We start from the raw sequence: 15,375 nt of genomic DNA on the forward strand, positions 1-15,375 counted from the left end.
CTGCCATGGTTCCAATATACATGATGAAATGTGTTTATCTAACAATTCCCAACATATTGTTTTCTTGCATATGTTTCACAGATGAATGTACAACAGTTTAAAAGGTGTAAAAATGCTAAAACTTAAGTTTGAGCATACTTCAAAAGTACTTCTACCCCCAAGCTTCATGCAAACCTTTGAAATGCTGCTAAAAAAACAGATAAATTAAAAATTCATCACTGGAGTTCATTATAATTATCATTCAGTGCAGTAAAAAAAATACCAAACACACAATGAGTTTTATTGTTCACCTAATAACATAATAAAGTTGTATTTGAATGTTTTATGATACTGGGTCACAGTGAATCATCAGTTTAGGAAAGTAGAGTTAGGAAGATATCACAATCTGACTTAAGGAATTATGCTCTGAGGCTAACAATATCTTATATGATATACCAATAATTAACTGCCATTAATTCTAAATTAAAGCGAGTCCAAAGCACACTAACATGATGCCATACTGTGGTTGTTTTAAAACTTCTTGTTCTTCATCTATTATTTCTTATTTCTTTAATGTTTAGCATTATTGTAATCATTGTGCTCCACTTTGAGCTCATTTAAAATCTCCGTTAACATGTTTTAGTTGTTTTTTTGGTCATTTTTGCAGCTCTTTTGTAAATTTTTTATGTAATTTTGTTTCATTGTTTAAAATATCTTGCTCTCCTGCCTCCTTGGTCATTTTATATGGTGGTTATTTGAGTTTCTTTGTGACAATTTTGGATTATCTTGAAGTAATATTGCATTTCCTTGTAGTTGTTTTGTTCGCTTTTGTTTGTTACAATATTTAAAATTTTGTGTTATTTGTTTGCATGTCTTTTGTGACTGTTTTGCTTCGTTTTCATAGTTATTCTGCATTTACATGTCTCCGTGATCTATTGTCTCTTTGTTTGGACTTCAGGCATCAACTGAAGTTGAACCAGCTCTGTATGTAGTCTCATTCACCTGCATTAAAATATACTCATAGACGACATTAAATGTCTATTGTGTGCACTCTTCTGTGCGTTCCTCCTTACCTCCACTGTGTTGTAGTACAGCATCACAGCTGGATGTACACCAGTGTCACCATTTATTTATTTATTTATTCTGTCTTTCACAGCTGACATTTGCTGTTGGATCTGAAAGCTTTGACACAGCCAAATGCTGTCATCACAATTATGGGGTCAACGTCAAACACACCTCTGTACACAGGCGCGCACACACACACATCACCTTCAGTGCCTGCCCACATGGATCACAGCTGCACAGCCTTAGGTTTCATCAAATAACACATTGTTTTATAAAAGCCTTTCTTTGATTGTCACTTCATAACGAATTACTGTCTTTAATCCAACCTTCATCTCTCTCTTTTGTAATATTAATATTTATTTTTCCATTCACACGCCAGAGGTTATTTGTCTACTGTCCTAACTTAATTTGTGAGGTAGGATTAGGTTAGGTACATTGACAAAACCTGGGGTGCTCCGAGGGTTGCATCATAACAGATAAGAAAGTCGCAGACAAGCAATTTGTCTGAAGTGTAAATTCATTTGTAGTATAAAATGGAAGTGGAAGTAATTAAGATGACAGATTGGGTGCAGCATGTTATGTGTCATTGCTGCAGTGCTCCCAGGATGGAGATCTGCCGTCCTAAACAAGGGTTCAGATGGCTCCGCATGCACTGGGAGCTCAGAGACACATTGAAGTGGTTCTTGTTTGGAGGGTAAAAAATGCTGTTCAGCTAACAGGAGGCATTTGTTATGCTGAAATAAAAATTTCCAAACACTATCTTGATGTCTTTATTGGTGGTGAGCAGAATATTTACAAAATATGCTCAGACTGTAGTCCTTGCCGCCTTATCTTTACCAGTCTGTTCTTTTCTTATCTGTCCGCTTGCTGCAGCCACACAGAATCATTAAATCTCACTCAGTCATATCTGATGATCTCCAAAATGCAAAACAAGTTAAAAACATTAAGATTCAATGAGACTAAATGGAACATTTAAATTCCTAAATGCATTCTTGTTTGAGGGTTAAAACCACCTCTGCAGCCTTCTGAATGAGCACACCAAATGACTCGGTGATAAAGAGACCGATTACCCAGCTCTGATTGACCAGTACACAGGCAGGCCTGCTCACTCTAAAGATAGCAGAAGCTATTTTATTGCCCCACTAATCTCTCCAAACTCCCTGCATTTTATTTCCTCATCGCCTTTCTCTCTCTCTCTGCCGTCTCTCTCTCTTTTATCTCTTTTTGTGCATCTCTCAAGGTCAACAGGTTTTCGCCTCCTCTGATGGTAGTCGACCATTTCCACTGAGAATTCTTTGATCGCCTCTTTAAGAAGTTGCTCTCAGGTGGACTTTGACAAGTAATTCCCTTTTATATGGGTTTGTGGATGTTTTGGAGAATCCATCCAGTTTTTGTTTGGTTTCCAAACATCGAGTTGGAGCCAATAATCCCACTTCCTCACGTCCTTAGGTGGTTTTGTTTTACTTGCTCAACATGATCACCTTAAGCCAAATATTTCCACATATGTAGGTGGTTGGAGGAACGTCATTAGCATGATTTCCCAGAGGCGCACTGAGCTTAATTATCAGCACGGCAGACTAGAGCAAGGCTCATCACATTAGGACGGAGTCCCTGCTGTTTATGCCCATGCTCCGCCAGGTCCCAGATGACTACCTGGAGATTCATTGCTGGCAAAGTTCAGCTTTCAAGAACTTGGAAACTTTCATCTTCCACGGTACAGCTTCTTGCTGTGAGTGCACTGAGGGGTCAAAATAATGGAGAAAATCCACTGCATGTTTAAATATGTAAGACTGGAGGCTGTGGTGAAGCATCTGTTGTAGTCTGTGCATACTGCTGTGTAGTATTTCAACTCCTTTTCTTTTAAAGAGAATGCATTCCTTTTCTTTCTTTTTTTTTAATCATTCAGCCTTTCATTAAGATACTCACACATACTCTACTTTTTGTGTTTTATTCTTAATGCACCATTGTATCCATGTCAGAGACTGTCCTCTGCTTCCCTTTCTGTACTTCCAACCTGGTTGCTTTGACTAGCTGTGAGAGAGAGAACAGACATTATCCAGTCCCATCTCTATTCCTCTGCAGATAGAGTGGAAAATGGAAATACTCCATGCATGTGGTCAGGGAAAAGGCAATTTCCTAGAGACACACTACTGTTATGCCCTGCCCTTTGTTATCCTTTGATTGTGACAGACACAGACACACATTCCCAGTGAATATACACAGTGACTAATCTGTCTAGTTTAGAGCCAACATTTTGTATATGCAAACACTTTTTACATAGTTTCATGTGACTGTTGATACAATGTGAGGGTGTGTGTGTATGTGGGTCACAGTCTGGGTTTACTGCCTCAGGCTGTTGTTGTAAATCAGCACCCAATTTACGTCACCTTGCCTGATCACATCTGGGTTATTATTATCTACACAGAACTCGACAGCCCACCTGTTCTATTCTTGGGAAGTGCATGCTCATATAAAAAGAAAAGGGGGGCGAGTATGATAAAGAAAACTGCAGAAGAGTAGTTCTGATCTGCGGCTGCGTACCTGTAACTACGCAATAACTCTCAGGTTTTCCAGCATCCTTCCAAATCAACATGTCCCACAACAGAAAAAAGCCTCGCCTTGGCAAATTAAGATTTATTAGCCTCATTTTGTTGCTGTTCTGATTTTGCCTACAACTTCACCTGAAGAGGACATTACGCAGAAGAAAAATGTGTTTTCTCCCCAGACTGGTGTGTTGATGTCTTTGCTATGCAGGATAATGTGACATCAAATGGGTTTGTGGTTACGTAAGGCCACAGTCTAAAGCTTGTGCTCTTTCATGTGTCTTTGAAGTGAACAGAAACAGAAGATAATGTTTCTGTTTGGGCAGCGGCCAGATAAGAAGTTTCTTGGGTGCTACTGACAATGAGGATACAAATAACAGCAAAAGGGAACCTGCGGTCCTGTGGCTCTTCTTTTTTGTATTTACACATCTGACTGCTCTCGTCCCAGAAGAGGTGGTGGTAACCGCCTGACTGCCTGTCTGGCTTATAGGTCAGAGAAGATAAGCAGGGAATTAGTTTATTCTAATGTATTCATTTCTTTTTTGCCAGCTGTAAGGCTTTATTTGTCTTCTGTAACTTGGCTCTTGTTCACTTCTCTTTATAAAACACTTTCAAAATTCATGCTTAGCAAAGAAAAACAACATGACAGAGAAGTAAGCAACTGTTTGTCAGTAAATCCTCTCTCTTCATCGTGGTTTACTCATTTGTAGCTGCTGAATCTACAGGGGCGTCTCTCCGTCTCTGCCTGGTTTACAGTTTTCGCTGCACTTAATACCTTCTATTTTATGTGACACTTTCCCCAAGGGAGCAAACAGACAGATGACATAACAGTAAAGCTTGAATTAAAGAGTGATGTATCCACAGTAGGAGAGCCACCCATTTCCTATTAAACTGAATTCAGCCCTGCCCATCGCTAACAGGGTTATACCAGTCGGCACAGAGTGGCAATAGAATTTGATCCAAAGTGGAGATCCAGGCATTGTACTGAAAGGGGCTTTGAAGCTCACACAATTGAATTTTATTTCAAGTATCTTGGGGAGAATACATTTGAGGAAAACTGTTATATACCACTACTGTTATGTTAGATACCAGGTGTATGAAAAAATATGGGACTATAATATATTGTATTTCTGATATTTTTGACAATAGTGGATTTCAGATTTCTACAGCTGAACGCAGGCGTTCACCTGTAAATATGTCACATGAGCACTTTTTGTGACTCTCTGGGTTTTTTGTAATAAACTAAACTAGTGATTTCTGCGTTAGAGGTCTGGGATGAAAGTGATTCAGTGTCACGCTTGGACGCCAGGTTATCACACACCTTTCTGATCCACAATCTCATTCAATCTATTTCTCTCATTTGCACTGCTGTGAACTTGTTTCACCATGTTAGGGAGCAGCTTTCCATTTCTCGCTATACCACTGAGAAAAAGACTCAAGGTTAATTTAGCTCAATAAGATGGTAAAAGCAACACTGAGTCTTTGTAAGGTAGTTCAGTATTCTCCGGTTTGTTTTATTTCATTTAGATTCCCTCCTATGTCGTCTTTGCCATTGACAAACCCATAAAAACCTTTTATACTAAAGAAGAGAAGCAAGCACATGAAGGTATTTTGCAATCCATTCACCTTTACAATGACATCTGCAGCCTTGCAGCTACCTGTGAAAACAGGCCATAGCGATGAGCAGTAAAATCTTGCACTCTGGGATGCCTCTGGCTGCTTTGGCCTCCCAAATCGATATTTTACTCCCTGTCTGAAGTGTGCAGGCACTTCAAAGCTAATGAGGTGTGCAATCAAACAAGTTGGCAGTCATGAAAAATACAATATGAGTAGTACAAGGCTTCTTGACTGAGAGGCTGTAAATGCAAAAAGAAAATATTAGTAATGGCAATAAGTAATGTAGGAAACTATAAAAACAACACACACTGTTGGTCACAGCCACTGGCAGATTATAACAAACAGAGTTTTTCTTTTTATAGCTCCTGTTTTGTCATTTTTTCTATGTACCTTAAAAGATCATATCCAGTCTCTGGCTTTCTGAGGGCGTGTGCAACATTTACAGTGAAAGTGGGACACGATAATGCCCAGCTAACTTGAGGCCCCTCCATTATTCAATGTCTCTTCATCTATGAGCCATTCTAACAGCCTGCTCAGTTACTCATGCGACTGGGGCTGCCACTCTCTTTCCACACATCTTCACTTTTTATTCGATTCTGTTGAGGAAGCTCTGACTGCTCTACGCTCTCCACCCTGTCATCCACCCTTAAATGCAGAGTGTTGATTGGGGAATGGGGGGTTAATAAAGTGTCAGCTGCTCGGGTCAATTAGGAGGTGAATGATAGAAGAACTCACAGCTTTCTATTGCCTGCTGGCTACACACTCCTTTTACATCCAGTATGTGTTTCAATGAGGAGCTTGAGTTTATTTTAAGCCTCATTTTCGCTGAGCTGTTCGGGCTGGTACGGTACACTATTATGTGTGTTTCCATTATAAAATGGGACCATACAACCGAACCATACCGCACCATTTATGGACCCCCTTCAGTTGTAGGTCCACAGGAAAATGCTATGGCACGGTTAAGGCAGAGCTACTGGGATCCACAATAAAATCCATTGATTGGCAGACAGAAAACACTGCACACGACAAAAGCAACCGTGAAACAAACTCAACACTGCTGTTCAGTTCCTGGTTCAAATGGAGCTGGAAAGATAATAGGACAATGATGCCTGCAAACAAGAGTAAGGTCCAGTCGCACAAAGCGACATGAATCGCTCGTACAAAAAAATAAAAAAGCCAAGCAGAACAAAAACAAGCTGCTAAGTGGCCTGATGGTATGATGATAAATTGTGACGTCGCTGCAGTTTAGAATTGTTTAAATATGTTAATCTCTAATAATATCTCTACCAATAATGTTTGTTACATTACAGGTATTTAGCAGACGCTTTTCTCCAAAGCGAATTACACTGGATAGGTAGCGTTAAGGGTCTTTCCTAAGGACCCACCTAGAAGGTGTTGATGTTTGTCCCCTGGGGGATTCAAACTCTGGTCTCCCACATGTGAGACAACTGAGCTATCCAGCTGCTAAATCTTAGAGTTTGTAATTTTCAAATGAGTGTACTGGTGGTACAAAGCAGTCTGTTCAAGTTTCAGTCTCCCTGGCTGCATGGCATCTTGGTGTCATGTCATCCTCTTTAATCACACTGTCCAATCCTCATAAGATTAAGCCACTGGGCCATGTAAGACCCTGTTAAAAATAAGCGTGTGAACCCTGCAGTGGAAAGTAAATAGCTGTTTCACAGTTTTTCAAATCTAAATTGAGAATTTGTCACAAAACACAGACGTCAGTGCTGTGCATGATCCACACTGTGCAGGATGGAATCAGGGACTCTTGAACAAAAGCTAAAATGAAGGATTGAACTGGGATTTTTCTTGTTAATAGTTGGTTGCTTACATTACCCACAATGCAGCTCATTTGGTAACAGATGTTTTGGTGATAGCAGCAAATGTAGACAGATGTGATAACTTTAGATAATTTTCTCTTTATACCGCTTTTTAAACCACAGACTACTGAAACAGACTAATTTGGGCAAAATCTGCAGAATTTCCCTTTAAAAAATATGCATGTCATTTGGTTCGTTCCCACACCTTTTAGATTTGAAAGGTTAAATGGATCTGTTTGGAGTAAACCTTTGATTTCAGGTACATTTGACATTTTTTTAGCCCTTTCCCCTGATTAAAGGTTTACAGAGATCCAGTCAGTCCCAGCTGCAGCTTATCTGATCAAGACAACCACCCTGCAAACTACCCTGGTCTGACTGATAAAATCTGGCCCTGACTCTGCTTAGCTGACAGTTTTAAGAGACTGCTGCCCTGAATCCATTTCTGTATTGATTGTTTTGGGGTCATGCTGTGCCGTTTTTCATTCATGAACCTGCTCAAGGTTTGTGTATCAGATTGGTTCGAATGCCGTCACTTCAGAGTAGGAGAAAAGTGGCCTTGGGTTTCAAGCACTCACCTTTGTCTTTGTGTTTCTTTCACTCACAGAAAGGATCATTACATAAAAAGATCATTAAAGTGTCGCTAGGCAGTGAGCTTTGAGAAGGTGGGCCCCTGTGGATAAAACATGAGGCCTCATGTTGAACTGGGAAGGTTGTGTTAGCATACGAGCTATGGTTGTTATATGGTTAGACGAAGGCTTGAAGATAATTCTGTAGACACAAGCTACAACAAGCTTAACAGAGCACACTAATAAGACAACTCCCCTTTACCAGGCCATATCTTTTCTCTTTTTCCATACAGTTCAGGTGTTATTTTTCTTTTGTTTTAACAATTATTTCCCAAAGCCCCCAGTGTTCACCAAGGGCATCACTGAAAACATCCTCCCTCCACATCCTGTTTGCTGCCCTCACAAACCCTCCTCCACCCCAGCCGTAGGATTGTAGCTGTCATCAGAGTTCTGCTCCCTCCTGAACATAAAGTTGCTGCTCTTGAAAAGAAGAAGCTGACATCTCATAAAATCAATATCTGATAAAAGATGTACTTGTTATTTTTTCAGTTACTCACCATCAAAGTTCAAGCTTTTCTAGCAACCCCAGCACTCCAAAACTAAAACTACTGTGACACTGAGAAATGTAATGGAAATCCAACCCGTGCTCAGAATGACTAAGAGCAGCAATGATAGCCCGTAGCACAGTCGATAACTGTTTGGCAGCGCAGGGCGGGAGACTTGGCTCAATCTGGAAAAGTGAGCTGCTCTATGGCGGGTACGCGTACAGGGGGAAAGTGTCTGAAAAAGCACTGCAGCAGTGCAAGATGGGCAAGGGGTGTTTTTTTTTCTTTTAGACATGAATCATTTAGTTTATATTAGTTTTAATCCCATTACACTAAAGACAGCATCATGTTTTTAAAGCTTTAAAAAAATTGTGTGGGCTGGAGCTCACTGGTTCTTTCTGGAGATTTAATGGTGCAAACAGAGCTCTGAGGAAGACACAGTAGTGTTAAAACATTTAAAAACCTCCTTTATTCTTTTGTAGTTTGTTTTCCTTTAGTTAAGAAGAACCTAATTCAGCTTCATACTGCTGGAAGATGAACACAGAAGTTATACACATTCACAGCTCCGTTCTTCCACTGCTGGACTTAAAACTATCTAGGTCATTATTTTATTTTATCTACATGTAACATCAGGCAACATATCAAAGGTTTAAATAGAAATAGTTCAGCATTGATAAAAGTGCCAACTTTATCAATGACAAGCTTGAGTTTAACTATTTCTGTAAAGCCTCTACTGCCACCAAGTGGTCTTCGGTTGGTTCTCCACTAATGTACACTTCCTGCATCTGTTTGGATGTTAAAAATTTCATTTTAAATAAAATGACTACAAAATTAGGAGTATTATCTTAGTAAAAGGTACAGATAGCAAATTGTCTTCAACTTTCTTCCACAAGACTGAACAAATAAAAACCAGCCGGTCTGCTTGGCTGCACTTAATAACAGATACCAAGATTAAACTCAAACAGAATTTCCCTTTTCTTATTTACGAGTTTGATATTTGCTAACAAGAAGAGCAACATGGCATGCCATACAATAATTGCTCTTTGTCAATTACATTGATTTCATGACAGCAGGAAGTCAGAATTATAATGGAAGTTTAAGTAATTGGGGTGGCTCTGTTTGAAAGCATAGACGTAAACATAAACACCTGTTTAATGTAATGTGGTCTGTTCTGTATTTTCTCTGCAGTGTTCATCATGGCTACCGGACTGCTGGTCTACCCTTTCGGCCTTAACTCCTCACTGGTCCGGTCTTTCTGTGGAGACTCTGACATCTACTACGCCGGCGAGTGCCAGATCGGCTGGGGCTACATGCTGGCTATTGTCGGAGTCATGCTCACCGTCTTCTTGCCCTTTTTTGCCAAATACGCACCAAAGGAGCAGCTGTCCCCCACCCCTTTGCCCACTCTGTTATAGTTTTGTTTTGTTTTTTTTACCCCTCCTGACCACTCGCTCTGACCAGGGCTTGATCTGTTTGAAAGACAACTGCATCTCATTTTTAAAAGCGATGGTACTTGGGAAGCTCTGCTCAGCCATACCTAAAGCTGTCAACAGCAGCTGCCTTCCTGCATCAGTAATATAATTAATTCAGATGTAATTTAAATTAGATGTTTCTGTTACAATACCACTCCACGGTCAAACTCAGATCTTTTTCCAGACTTATACTTTCTTCATGCCTGTTTTGCTGATGATCTGCTACGAAGTCATGATAAACTTAAGAATATTACCACTAACATACAAACCTGCTAAAATCTTACATATTTACCTTGTTTTGCTTTTATAAATGAAAACAAATCAACATTATGTAACATTCCAAAACAGACCTGAATTTGTAGGCATACACAGTAGAGTGGACCCATGATGTTATGTGGTACCATGGCTCCTGCTATCCAATGTTTCAATAAGATGTTTTCAATAAAACTAGACGAGAGATAGTTGAAGATGTGGGAAATTTGTGGATTTAAACTGGTGTTTCCTCCCTAAATGAGCTGCATCTGCGATACATTGAGTGGACATGCTTGTACAGTTAAAACTCTGACGCTTTGAAGGATTTTTCCCTTCAGACTTTGTCATCCATCGTGTGACCTGAACCAGTGGGAGGCAAGAATATACTCAAACTATCAGACACTGGATTGAGTAACTGTCACAAAGAAATGGACAACAGACGTATCAGACCTGCCGAGAGGACAAATATCTTCCTCCTTTCTTCTAAGGAGGCAAATCATTAAAACATAGTTGTTCTAGTGCAGTCTTATTTAAAAAAAAAAAAAAGTTGGAATACTGCTTCTCTGTTAGTCTTTTTCCCAGATTTGTTTGTGAAATGTACTTTGCTTGTTTTTTTTTTTGCTGTCTACAACACACAATACTAAACACTAATTCAGGAAAAAAATTATCGCAAAAGGCAGGGAGATGTGGAGATGTAGGATCTTTGTGAAAAATGCATGAAAAGATAGGCTTTGTTAATGGTAGAACAACTGATCTGGATTTTAAATGTGATCTGACCAACTTGTGCCTTTTAACATAACCAAGACAAGTGTTTGATGCAAATATCAGGTAATCATCCTTTTCTGCTGAATAATGTGGATCCTGTTCTGTGATGTGATTTTCTCTTGTGTATTTTCCCTCTAAGTGGTAAAGTGTTTCTTCTCTACTTGATGCAGTATGATCTCATTAACTTGAGAAAATGTTCTGGAGGGGGGAAATAGTCTTTGAATCCCTGAAGATAATGGCAGAAAGGAAAGCAAAGTACTTGTGTTTAATTACGCCCTGAGACATTTTTGCCAGTTATCCAGAAGAGGTGAATTGCTTGAGTTGCAGTATTAAAAGGTTATGACATGCAACTAACAGATTAATTCTCTGCATCCTTGCCACATGTGATACAGAGTTTGAGTGGTAGAGGAAGCTGTGTGAACATAACCTCTCTTGTTTATCAGTGAGCTGACACATGATTCACATTATATTTAAAATGTGACTTATAATAATTTGCTTTTTAAATCAGCTGGTGTGTTGGTGTGTTTTTGTTAACCCATGTTTCTTTCCTGTCATGCAAGGACAACTTGTCTTCTTTTCAACATACTGTTCCTGTACACTGCCAATTTCATCAAGCCTGACTTCCTTTTCTAGTGGGTGTTTATGTATGTAATCGTGTTAAATTTGGGGTTTACTAACAGATTAAACTTAAAGAATTCCCACATCTGGGTTCCCATAATGACGTCCTGACAAATTACTGTGATTATGTTGCCATATTTGAAAGATGATCGGGAGGAGAAATGTTGGCGTCGTGTTGGACCTCATACTGTGCTCGGCTGTGTGGGAATGACTGGCGTGACTGCACTGGACTTATTACCCTATTTGTTAAAATGTTGTGTGTAAAGTCTCAGCACTGGTGAAAATGTTTTTGGTAGAGTAGAACTATTGTTTTTTCCATTGTGATGTTTGACTGTAAATAAACTAACTGTTCTTATTATCACATTACTATTAACTGCCCCGTTTTTCAAAGCTACGTATATTTTCAGATTTTACTTCTTCGTGTTTGCTTTCCCTGAATTAACTTGTTGTTCTGTGATATTTCTTTGTAATAAAAATATTTCATAACATAAAAAGAGAGGCTTTACTTTCCATTGAGGTTTTAATAAATAATGTTTATATTTGTTACCCCCCCCAAAAATACATAAACATCTGAAGAGAACAAGTGAATTTCACTGGTACAGAATACAAGAGAATAGAAGCAGCTTTCAGGTAAAAAACTGCAACAATTGCTGAATCATGTTTTTGAAAACTTTCCAACAGGAACAGGTCAGAGTAAAACTCACTAAGCATATTTTCCTCTACCGTATTAGAACTGGTATCATTTCTTTCTATAATTCTTATGCTGCTGAAGATACCTGTCTGTGCTCAGACTTCACTGAGCTTCTTGACCAGCGCTCTCATTTCTGCATCACAGACTTTGACAGTCTCCTGAGCGTTCCTCAGCTCTGAGGGCAGGCCGGGTCTCACAGACACGCATATCAAGACATCTCTGCTGCGATCATAGTTGCCAACACAGCGATGGACCTGACCTCGGATGAGACGGGGCAGCGCGTGCTCCTGTTGGACAAGAAACAGAAATGAATAGCAGACTGCAATGCTTCTTGTTAGCTTGATAGAACTTTTAATGACTTTGCAGGTTTTTGTGTTTTATCAGATGGGACAGAAGTTTATTGACGGTGGTAACATACTTTCATACATATGCTCTATAAACTACAATAATTCTTTTAACTAAAGTGCATCATAACATCATAAAAAAGACCATGAATTTAAGAAAAAGTACTTAACAAAAAGGTATACTTACGTTTTCATAAAAAATACACTGCACAACATGCTTCCCATCTCTCATGAGGAAGTTTTTGGCTCCGTAGCTTCCCAGAGTGACGGCAGAGTCCAGAGTAGCTGTGGGAGATGCACAACCTGTCAGATTAACGGAGCTCAGAAACACTCAGCAGGGCATGCTGGGGAAACAGCAACTACAAATCAACTGACCAAATATCTCAAATAAGTACGGCACTTTGTCTTTAAACTGGCTCCAGTGTCTCATTCCATCAATAACGGCAGTCAGGATCCTCAGTGAGTTTTCAATGGCTGGCTCCACTGGGAGTGTTTCCTGTTTGCACAAAGCAAAAACAATATAACCAATACACTTTTATTTTTAACTAAAAGTATCATAAACATTAATTACAGCTTCCGAAATTTCTCTGTGGTATTAAATGTTTTTCATACACTTTTTATTACTACCTGAGATTTAGTTGGTTGAGCCGTTCGGGGTGTATTTAAGCTCTTTTTCTCCACAAAAGATGATTTCTGTTCCACAAAGCTGTTAGTAAACTTCCAGGACTTGTTAGCTGGCTGTGCAGCATGAGCAGAGGGCCTCCTGGATGGTGCGTCAGGAGAAGGAAGAGGTCTGGACTGCTGGGAATACTGATGTGTGGAGGTAGAAGGTTTGCAAGATGACACCTGAGCCATCTGAGAGAACCCTGTATGGGATGATTGCTTGCTTTGTGTGTTCTCACTGCCACAAGAGCCTTGGTAGCTGCTCTGTCTGGAATCAACACCAGATCTTGAATCCTGTTGTCTAACTGAGTTACCGGGCTGTCCCATCTGGGATCTGAAATAAAAATAAGCCTTATTTTTGTCATGAAAGGAAAACCCCTTGTAAAGTCTCTGTAAACTGTTGAGGTCACAACATGTTTTTATTCAAGAAAATTGTGACATACAATTACCTTTTCTTCGGGCAACTGAATTCTCCCTAACAATTTTATGCTTTGGTATTTTCTAAACATAAAAAACTAATCAACCTTTTGTTGTCACTGTGACTTTGGCTTTGCTATTTCAGATATCAAACAGTTGTCATGCAGATGATAAGAGAGTCAAAGAAATATAACCTTTGGGCTCCATCTTTGTATGGGTGTGCCATGGGTGCATAGGTCCTCATTGGGGAAGGTCCAGGAGCAGGCCTGTTGCCGCCATACTGCTGTGGTGGAGCAGACTGTTGGATACCTTGTCTGCTCCACTGGTGGCTTTCTGGAGCACCAGAAGAGTGACCTAAAGACTGATTAGATCCATATGTACCTGAGGAGAAATACAATGCATTTTAAGTGGTAAATCCTCTTATAGCTTTGTTTGTTTGGGTTACTTCACTTCACAGGGAGACAATTTATTATTAAACTGCTTTTTTTTTGTAGAAAATATAATCAAATGTATTAAGCACCCAGGGAATACAGTTTTTAATGGTACAAACATAAAAAGGACTATTTTTTTTGTTTTCCAGACTTTAAAAAATACTCTTGGCATTGTTTGAAATCATTTGCAACATGAGCTCCTTTATATTAACCTGTTAGTGCACTGCCATCTAGTGACAGAACTATGGAGAAGGATTCAAGACTGAATGTTTTACCTGAGGCAGTGTGAGGAGCAGCTGAGCTGGTGCTTGCTGTGTATTCACTGTGGGAAAAGAACTCATTCTCACAGGGAATGGAAGTCAGAGGAATTCTGTTTCTCCTCCTCTGATTAAAGAGAGGCACAGGGAGATAGCCTGGTGGGAAAAGGAGAGGAAAAGCACATGAATTTTAATACACATGATATACTATAGATTTACTGACATAACATTTTTCTCTGGCTCAATAACACACAAATAGTAATAAATCAAACATTACTTACTTAAATGTAACAATGTAATGTTAAACAGTAATAACTCTCATCTGACTTACTCAAAGCAACCTATAACTATGAAAACAAGGAGGGGAGTGCATTAGTGTGCAGACAGAAAATTTCCCTTTAACCAACCTGGCTGGTTTTCCTGTCTCTTCATTGTCTTTAGTTTAACTAGCCTGGTAAAGAAAAGCATAAAGAAAAACCATACTTACAATTGGTAGTTTTGGTATGTTTCGATGACTGATTACTGTTCTAAATAAAGTTTAAAAAGTGGCTGGTTAACTTGCTGATTTAGCAACGTGTGTTCTGTAATGTGAAGATGGCTAAGCTAGCATTTTACACAGTTTAACTGAGAATACAGTATAAAATAGAGGCACCAGTCATCGCTGTTTACTTTTTATATCACTTTCTATTTTCAACAAACAACTAAGATTATTACCAAGTATTTTATGGCACAAATTTGTTTAAAAACTAATATAAAAAAGAAAAAAAGATGAGTGAGACAGGGAGAAATGGCGCAATTCGCGTCAGCAGCGGCAGGCCTGCGCGTTCCAAAATTCAGCGGTTAGGATGTTGCCTTCACGCCCCAAAGGGAAGCTCGGACGTTTTTAGAATGCGCGAAAATAGTCTTCCGTTACTTATTATACATATATGTCTATGATTATAGCCCCTCCCCCCTTTTGTTCTTCTTCAACTTTCAGATGGAGGAGGCAAATACGGATTTAGTATTTGGTCAATAAATGATCAAGTAAACACACACAAACAAGCAAGCATACAAAAAAACAAAACAAAACAAACAAACAAAAAACTTAACTTAATCCAGCAAATCGGATTACAAAGTAGTGTTGGATTGTATAGTCCAACACAAACTGGACTGAAAAGAAAATAAATACAATTTTATTTGTCCTTACTGACTTTTTTAAAGCTACTGTCTTAAAGTGGAGCCTGGGAAATTAAACAGAGTGCATGTAATCACACTAGTCCAGGAAGCACTTATGCCAATTACTCTCACTTAAGATAATCAAGCTAACCACAGAAAGACCCCAACAACA

At 39.2% G+C, this 15,375-nt stretch overlaps 2 protein-coding genes across 3 annotated transcripts in view; one reads left to right on the forward strand and one right to left on the reverse strand.

The window, feature by feature from the left end:
• LOC121655020 (transmembrane protein 211) overlaps positions 1–11,705 on the forward strand; it is a 112,620-nt gene extending 100,915 nt beyond the window's left edge. The window contains exon 3 of the mRNA XM_042009449.1: positions 9,327–11,705. Coding sequence (XP_041865383.1) covers positions 9,327–9,553 — 227 coding nt within the window. The 3' untranslated portion in view covers positions 9,554–11,705. The remainder of the gene's footprint in view (positions 1–9,326) is intronic.
• Positions 11,706–11,758: 53 nt separating this feature from the next.
• Positions 11,759–14,947, reverse strand: LOC121654399 (spermatogenesis-associated protein 22). 2 transcript variants are annotated; one of them, XM_042008523.1, is made up of 8 exons: positions 14,763–14,947; positions 14,456–14,499; positions 14,067–14,204; positions 13,555–13,741; positions 12,908–13,277; positions 12,656–12,776; positions 12,468–12,565; positions 11,759–12,223 (listed from the first exon to the last, which is right to left on the reverse strand). In XM_042008523.1, the coding sequence occupies exons 2-8, from the start codon at positions 14,478–14,480 to the stop codon at positions 12,032–12,034; spliced, it is 1,131 nt and encodes a 376-aa protein (XP_041864457.1). In that variant the 5' UTR covers positions 14,481–14,499; positions 14,763–14,947; the 3' UTR covers positions 11,759–12,031. The 2 variants fall into 2 exon arrangements, with proteins under 2 accessions (XP_041864457.1, XP_041864456.1); XM_042008522.1 differs by lacking the exon at positions 14,763–14,947 and having other exon boundaries at positions 14,456–14,740.
• Positions 14,948–15,375: the final 428 nt, after the last annotated feature.

This window comes from Melanotaenia boesemani, chromosome 15 (genome assembly GCF_017639745.1).
Source record: "Melanotaenia boesemani isolate fMelBoe1 chromosome 15, fMelBoe1.pri, whole genome shotgun sequence".
NCBI classification, from domain to species: Eukaryota; Metazoa; Chordata; class Actinopteri; order Atheriniformes; family Melanotaeniidae; genus Melanotaenia; species Melanotaenia boesemani.